Consider the following 9,078-nt stretch of genomic DNA (forward strand, 5'->3'; position numbering starts at 1 on the left):
CACTATGCCTCAGGCCTCAGGTAACCTCAACTCTAACCCCTTTTCCTTTTTTTCTCACTTTCTTCCAGATGTACGTGTGTGAGGAGTGCGGCCACACCACCAACGAACCCGAGGTGCACTATCTGCACCTGAAGGAGAAACATCCGTACTCGCCGGCCCTGCTCAAGTTCTACGACAAGCGCCACTTCAAGTTCACCAACTCGCAGTTCGCGAACAATCTGCTCGGTTCGTTCCCGATGCCGGTGCAGAACTAGAGTAGGCCTCCGCCTCCTGGTCCAGAGCAATCGGTCACGTGTGTGGAAGAGACAGAGAGAGAGAGAGAGAGAAAACAAAAGACGATTTGAACAGTGTGCATCGCAATATAGAAAAACAGAGACAGAGAGAGAGAGAGAGAGAGAGAATGAAAGAAAGAGTATTAGAAAAGGCAAAACAAGTAAAGCAAAAGAAAAAAAGGACGAGAGAAAATGACACCCAGAGTACGCGCTGCTTTCCCCAACCGCCACCACCACCCTAGCGAGAGATATTTAGCGTTTAGGTTCGCGAAATCCCCACAGAGTGGGCGCGCGTTTTGCTAACGCGCCGCCCCCTTGCGACGAGGGGAGTAGGGGAGGAGACAAACACACTAACAATTATTTATTTGCTGCAATATTATTTTATATTCTTACTAATCGCGTAGGCATTTAAGGTTTACTATTACGCGCGGCGCGCGTTTGCGCGCTGGAACGTCCGACAGTGGATGGGAAGGGTAGGTGGCCCGGGGGAAAGATACAGGGAAAGATCTCGCGTACACCCTGAGGAAGGATTAGTAAAGAGAATTTCTAAGGTTAAGGCTTTCTATAGTTTAATGTTTTTTGTTTTAAGTTTTTCGATTCATTCTCAAACGAAGTTATGAACAAAGTGTTGAACATTATTGATAACCGCACTCTAGGCGAATGGAATATAGGAGAAAAAGAAGAAGAGGAAAGCTCTTTAGGGAATTGATTAGCAGAAGCGCATCGATAGAAGAAATTGAAGGAAGAGGAAAATGTTGCGGCTGAGATGAAAATTTCTCGTGCCGCGGTCGTGTAAATTAGTGATTTTTTTTATTCGATATAATATGAGATATGCTCTGGCCCTCCGTTGCTGCAGCAGTAATTGTAGTAGGCTCTGGCTGGCTGGTTCGCTGCCACGTAAGCATACATTGTTTTCTACTTATTATTATTATTATTGCTATTATTATTTTTTTATGATTAGAAATACTATCAGTGAAAATAGAGAGAGAGAGAAAGGTTATCTCTGATACTTTTCGTATTGTACTGTACCGAACGCGGTGTTGTTGGTTTGTTTGGCTTTTTACTTGGGAAATTTCCTTCGGGGTGTTGTGTGTCATAGCGACGGGAAAGGTTTGGTTCGGGGGGAATTCTATCCGACTTTGATTGGAGAGATAATTCTCTTCCGTGTAAGGAAAATCTATCTCATTTTGCACTTTCACTACATTCGTGTTGTTGTTGATTGTTTTTTTTCTGGAGATTTCAGTTCGTTTAATTCATACATTTTATCGTTCTCTGTTGTTGAGGTTTTATAAAATTTTGTAAAGAGGATGGTGATGTCATGGATAAGGTTATCAACTCAGGTAAACTCTCTGGAACAACTCGACATGGTCGATGAGGTATATAATGTGGAGATCCTTCTTTTCCGATGATGATAGCTGGAATTTATCCAGTTTCGTCATAATTCTCATTTTCTGTCTGAAACAAAGATTGTACTGAAGTTTTCCAGATTCCAGTTTAAGATTTTACGCCGCAGATAGAACCTCAATTTACTCAACTCAGGAATTTCCTTATCGTCTTCGATAGCTGAGCATAGGCATAACTTGTGAACGTCCGACATCCGAATCGTCCGTGTCGTTAGATGTTTTATAGTCATGTTGTTCAACTTCAAGAGGGTTGTGATTTGAACTATCGAATGGCCAAAATTTTCTTCATCCAAACTCTGTGATTTCCAGCAGTCAGCATTGGGTCCGTTTGACGTAGGACAATGCGCCCCATCCAGCTGTAGAACAACATGTTGATCAAAATAAAAGCTGGGCTTCACCCGAGAAAGCATCTGGTACTTTAAAATACGGTAAAATTCGGTATCGATTTTCACGCAAACATCAATAAATACAGGATTTATTTTCAAACTATAAGACTCCACTAAGCTGAACATCATGAGTCCCGAGGGATGTTTCGTTTGACATTTCTGGTTTACACTCTCTGTAACAGCTGTTATGGCGGGTTTACATTAGGGAGATCTATAGCTATAGATGGATTTATTCACGTGAAAATAGGTGTAAACGGGTGAGAATAAATATGATACACTTATTCGAGGTATATATAACTTGAATAAATTCAGCATATGTAAACGCTTGTGAATTTCTCACTGGTGAGAAATCACAAAAGTTGGATGCAGTTCTACTTCAGGTGAATAAATTCACCGAAAATATGAATATATTCATTATAGAAGTTCACGGTAGTGTAAACGATTGATGCGATTTCTATAAATCTCATCATATTTCTTCACATGAATATATCCCTAGTGTAAACCCACCCTTAGACGCAAGATGAATACTGAAAATTTTTTTTTTATCCGAGAATAGAATTAGGGAAACACTAGCAGACCTGGCGAACTTCGTCACGTATAGAAAAGATTTGTGATATGAATACATTCGAACATTCGCATTTTCTTACCTAAGCTTACTTCAATCCCAGAACAATTAATTAATACATTTTTTTATTGGCCGTTGTAAAATTTTATCTTTCTATAAATTTTCTAATGAGCGAATTTCATGCCAACTCGTCTTAGGAGTTGGCAGCACCATCTCCGATAGCAGCGAAACGTTGTGGGTGTAAACACATGGGTCTTTAAAACAACTTTGCATACTTGAAATATTAAAAAAAATTAGACTACTTTTTTGAAAGGGCCACCATTTTTTTCTTGTTTTTTTTTACAAAAAAATATATAACTCAAAAACTATGATACCTACAAAATTCGGGTCAAAGGATAAAATGTAGAAAATTGTTTAATTTTTCATAAAAAAAACCCCAATTTTTATTTGAAAAAAAAATATTTTAACTCTTTGGAGAAGGGGGAGCGCGATAGCGCTCCTTTTATTAAATGGTGTGTCACATCAAATTGCATCACGGAAAAAACGCTGTAGAAATTCGCTCAGTAGACCGATCCTTTTGAAATTTTTAGACAGTAAAATAAAAACTATTAAACAACTTTTGGCATTTTCTTTTTATTCATACTTCGAGCCCAAGCCCGTATGCTCACACCTTTCTCTTTACCCCGTCCATAAGGTTCTGTACAACGTCAGGTTGTAGTTTTTTTTTTGAACAGAAATCCATTTTCTCTTGAAGTCCGCCTCCGATTTGACAACTTTTGGGTTCTTCCGGAGGGCCTGCTTCATAATCGCCCAATATTTCTCTATTGGGCGAAGCTCCGGCGCGTTGGGCGGGTTCATTTCCTTTGGCACGAAGGTGACCCCGTTGGCTTCGTACCACTCCAGCACGTCCTTTGAATAGTGGCACGAAGCGAGATCCGGCCAGAAGATGGTCGGGCCCTCGTGCTGCTTCAATAGTGGTAGTAAGCGCTTCTGTAGGCACTCCTTTAGGTTTCCGCAAGAGCAGATCGCTTGCCACACCATGTACTTTTTGGCAAACTTGGATAGTTTCTGCTTGCGAATCTCTTCCGGAACGCTGAATTTGTCCTCTGCGGAGAAGAACAACAGGCCCGGCAGCTGACGAAAGCCCGCTTTGACGTAGGTTTCGTCGTCCATTACCAGGCAATGCGGCTTCGTCAGCATTTCGGTGTACAGCTTCCGGGCTCGCGTCTTCCCCACCATGTTTTGCCTTCCGTCGCGGTTAGGAGCCTTCTGAACCTTGTATGTACGCAGGCCCTCCCGCTGCTTGGTCCGCTGGACGAATGAACTTGACAAATTCAGCTTATTGGCGACATTCCGGACCGAACTTCTCGGGTCACGTCTAAACTGCTTAACTACGCGCTTGTGATCTTCACTGACGGAGCATCCATTTTTGCCGTTCTTCACCTTCCGGTCGATGGTTAGGTTCTCGAAGTATCGTTTTAGTACTCTGCTGACCGTGGATTGGACGATTCCCAGCATCTTACCGATGTCCCGATGTGACAACTCCGGATTCTCGAAATGAGTGCGCAGGATTAATTCACGACGCTCTTTTTCGTTCGACGACATTTTTCCAAATTTACGAAAAATTGACAGTGAAGCATGGCCAACGTGATCTATACACTCTTATCTGATTATAAGCGAAAGCTGAAGATATAATTCCTAAAAATTAAATTTCTACAGCGTTTTTTCCGTGATGCAATTTTATGTGACACACCCTTTATATGCCAACAGTACGGGGAGCGCGGTAGCGCTCTTCTCGTTTTATGTTAATATTTTTGACTTGGCACCTTTTAACGTAGGATTTCGTTTTTCGGGGATATTAGTAAAAGAGGACTTCACGCACTTTGTGCAGCAAATGACAATTGAGGGGCTTACAATGCAAGGGGTGTAAGCGATTTGATCGATTTCTCTCCATCAACTTTTTCTTTCGTGAATAACTCAGCGCACAAAAACGTTCCAATTTGATTTTGCTATAGAAACCGATAATTGAGGTTCTGATCTATCGTCCACATTGTCAAATAAGCTGGGAATGTGTTTGCAGTTGAGTTATGATCAAAAGAGAAAGTCGATAAAGAGAAATCGATCAAGGCACTTACACCCATTGCATTCTAAGCCCCTCAATTACGTATGAAATTGTGTAAATATAATATTCTCATTATTTGAAAAAATAATACAAATAAGGAATTTAATGTTAATAAATTTCATAAAACTCACTTTTTATGTGTGTTTTTTTCATTAATACAACTTTTGTGACTAATCAGTTTGCCGCGTTCTTTAGTATTTTTTAAAAAATACCCAAACTCATCCGCATTTTTGGCATATGCTTAGAAAATTTGCTCCGCACTCATACGGTTAAAAATTAAAATTAATTTTTCTCAAAAAAGTGTTTTTTTAAATTCTCAAAAAAATTATATGAATAGCCCTCATACAATTTCCAACAAGTCGTCCATACATCGGAAGATGGGCACCATCACAGGGAAAAGGTTTTTCTAGCAACTTTTTCAAAAATTACAACTAATCCTATTTTTGTTTAAAGTCAAGATAGCAATATAGTGTTGTATTCAACAAAGTTTTAGATCTTATTAAAATATGAACTTTCGTCAGAGACGTCAACTTTCTATCTTTCATAGTTTCTGGAATATAGGGCATTTTGGTAAGGAGACCGCTGAAAAAAATAAAGCTTTACTCGATACATTTTTGTGTGTAAATTCTCGCGTTTGACATATTCTTGACATGTTTCTGTTTACAAATGTTACAAATTAAACATTAATAGTAATTTTTCAAAGAAAACATGAAGTTGATTATTCCAAAACCTTTTTTCCTGTAAAAGTGTATTCCGATGTATGATTGACTTGTTGGAAATTGTTTGGGCTATTCATATCTATTTTTTTAGAATTCTAAAAAAACATGTTTTCGGGAAAAAATTAAATTGAATTTAAATTTTCAATATATTTTTTTTCTCAATGAATTTATTCCAACAAATTACTTGATATTTTCTAATGAAAATATAAATAATTTCCTACATTTCATTCTTTGACTGATATTTTGTGGGTCTGATAGATAATGATGAGATTGCAAAAAATACATAGTCGACCATTTTGTGCCGGCGACCTTTCTGAATTTATGTTGTTTATAATGTAGTTTGTTCTCTAAGTTAAGTCCATTCATTTGATACAAATATCCAAATTAACAATTTTTAAACTAATGTGAAATGAGCCATTTTGTAGCCGCCGTCATCTTGGATTTTCAAGATCTTGAAATACCCAGTTTTATAATGACTGCAGAGGTAAAGGTGTGTTCCAAGTTTCAGATTAAGTCAAAAGGTACGGGGTCAAATTTTTATTAATGAGGGACAACCCTACAGACATACAAACACGCATACAAGCAGGTCAAGTTGAATGAAACCGTTCAAAAAAGTAATTGGCTATTTTGTACCTGCGGCCATCTTGGAAATGAATTTTCTATAAATAGATGTGATCTACTGGTCAAACCCCTTCATTTGATACCTATTTTGATGGGGTTTGTTATGAGAAAATAGGTAATTCGCCATTTTGAATTGGCATTTTCATGAATAACTGTGTTTTACTGGGCAAGCCCTTTCATTCGATACCCATACTGATGGAGCTTTGGAAAAAATATATATATCATCATTTTGTTGTGGCGACCGTTTTCGATTTGCATTCCTCATGTATAACTGTGTTCTATTAGTCAAGCCCTTTCATTTGATACCCATATTGATGGAGTTTTGAGAGAATTGGTAATCCGCCATTTTGTAGCGGCCGCCATCTTGGATTTTTAAGCTAATGGAATACGCAGTTTTATAATAATTGCAGAGATGAATGAAGAAAGGTATTGTATTATAGAGACTTTAAACTTTTGCAGTTCATTCGTCTCTAGCCTTGAGAAAGGCCCTTTGAAAACTCTACTCTATTCTACTCCAGCGCTACCACCTCCGCCCTCTTGCCTTGAGAAAGGCACTGGATCCCTCGCCGTCCAGCCCGTCCAGCAACGATGTTGTCCAGTCGGTGTCCACACAAAGAATGAGTGAGAGATGAAGGTGTTTCAAATTTCAGATCAATCGGTCAACAGGAAGGGAATCAAATTTCTATTAATGTGGTACAGCGCTACAGACAAACATGTTACAAGGCAAGCTAAAAACCGTTTAAATAATGTACAACTGTCATGTTGAAATAATTTTTTGCTATTTTTTCTTTGCCTACCACTACATGAAAAAAGCGGGGAGTAATATACCTGGTAGAATAAGATTGTGTACGCGGGCAACGAGGTACATGTCAGGGCGGAGAAGTAGTTGTGGATTGAAGCCAGGTTAGATGAAGATGCAGATTTGTATTTATTCGTTACGTCAATTAGAATTACCTTTTGCCAGAATTGAATTGACAAGAAATTAATTGAAGAGCGAGGACGACTGATGTTGTTGTTGTCATGTTATTAGGTTGAAATAACATGACAACGTTCGTTTCAATGTGGACAATGTGGGTATAAATTATTGGCTATAAAAAAAGCCACTCACGATTCAGCAGATTCAGCAGCATCCAACTAGCGGCCAGCCTGCAGCGAGGCTTCCTAATCGCCTTTCTCAAGGCCGAGAGTAGTTTAAGTTAAGATATGTTAAGAGAGTCACCGTTAGAGCATCCATATCCTAATACACAGCATGTGACAGGGTCAAACATGTCCTGTCACTCGCGTGAACTGCCAAAATCTCAAACTGTGTAAATCAAGACTCTTAAAAATATACTTATCTTCGAATAGAGCTTGCTCCTGTACTACTTCCATACGCCGCTCTCCTAATCCACTTATCAACCAAACGGTCGCACCATAAACCATAGAATCGTCTTGACTTCGCGGATTAGTTTGGCGATGACTGCTAAGTTGACGGCACAATCATGACTCGTAGATCATAGCTTCTTAGCTGGGGCCTTAAGGGAGAAGTGAGGTATGCAAAGTAATGAAAAGCGAATTTATTCTTTTATTTTTTTCCCGATAGAGAACTCATCTGAGCTTGAGCTTGAGTGTGTTCGTGAATTCGAGCATTATTTCCGGTTAATTAATATTCCGGCCTCAAATGCGCTACACTTTGACGCCCCTTTTGAATCGGAAAACAATGCTCCAATTCACGAACACTCTCCTAAACTAACCAAGCTCTCTCCCGGTCAAAAAAAATAAATTCGCTTTTTATTACAACAATATATAAATAGCGAGTGCTAAAACGATAGCGGTTAAAGCTGTGTTCTTCGGTAAAAAACTGAAGATGAAAATAAGTTCTACACCAGTTACTGATTTGGTTCGGATTTTCCATCGCCGTTCTGTGAAATGTGCTGCTTTTGTGGCTTATTTATTCGGGGAATTGTGTTTTTGGGAGCGTCGAAGAAATTGGCTGAGAGATACTGAAACACTGCTTGGATACTCTGTAAGCTTTGTGTTTCAGTGTCGCTATAGACCGCGAGCAATCAACAGTACATGTTAATGCCGATAGTTACTTTGATAGTTTGCCCAACTTGGCTTTTTATTGCTTTGCGAATCATTCACGCCCCTCAGTGTAAGCATTCATTCACCGGCCTTTGTCAAATATTTGTATTAAAGAGTTAATTGCAACCCTTTGAGCTCGTATTGCTTTTTGATATGGGTGTCATGCTGGTCAGAATTAAGTTTCCTTGAAAGAGACCCTTTTACCTTTCTACGCTATAAATCTTTTGTTTAGACCGAGTGCCGTTATCTATCATTCATAGATGGTCCGTATTAATTCGTTAACAGGGTCACTAGACATTAAAAATCGTTTATAGTAATTTATAGTAAAAAGTTAACTATTACATGATTTAATGAAGTACAAGATTGGTATGATTCCTTTTTGTTGTGGCTGAGAATAGAAATACGACCACAAAGAGTTAAATTTCTAGAATGTTTATTTTCACCGGCAATAATTTTATGGTCCTACGTCAGACTGCGCGGTCGCATCTTAGGCGCCACTCTTGTTCCTTCTTTACGAAGTTGTGTGAAATGAGCGGATAAAAGTTTTTGTTTCTGTTCAAAGTCTTGCTGGATTTAATGAATAATGAATCATTTCAATTGAAATAAGTTGATTGTTTATCAAGTAACAACCTTCAAAATCATGCTCATTAGATAGAGAATTGAAACATTGATCTTTCCACATTATTCATTTTTTTCTTGATCGTGACGGATAAAAGTTATAGACTGAAACGTGAGCATGGGTCAATATAGGAAAATTTACAAAATTTTGAAAATCAAAAAAAAATTATTTGAAAGGACCCAGAACACATTCTCGAAATAGTAATTATTCGATATCGAATATTTTTATCTATCTTTAGCAAAATTTTCATTGGTCGGAAAAGGTTCTAAGAAAAGTTATAGTCCAAAACCTATACAACTTGTATGGG

At 38.5% G+C, this 9,078-nt stretch overlaps 1 protein-coding gene across 2 annotated transcripts in view; it reads left to right on the top strand.

Moving 5' to 3' along the window:
* Window positions 1–7,851, top strand: part of LOC129762893 (transcriptional regulator ovo-like) — an 83,395-nt gene extending 75,544 nt beyond the window's left edge. For both annotated transcript variants that reach the window (XM_055761487.1, XM_055761488.1), the window contains exon 4: window positions 69–7,851. In XM_055761487.1, the coding sequence (XP_055617462.1) occupies window positions 69–254 (186 nt within the window). In that variant the 3' untranslated portion in view covers window positions 255–7,851. The remainder of the gene's footprint in view (window positions 1–68) is intronic.
* Window positions 7,852–9,078: the final 1,227 nt, after the last annotated feature.

The sequence above is a fragment of the Toxorhynchites rutilus genome, chromosome 1, assembly GCF_029784135.1.
Source record: "Toxorhynchites rutilus septentrionalis strain SRP chromosome 1, ASM2978413v1, whole genome shotgun sequence".
Lineage (NCBI taxonomy): Eukaryota > Metazoa > Arthropoda > Insecta > Diptera > Culicidae > Toxorhynchites > Toxorhynchites rutilus.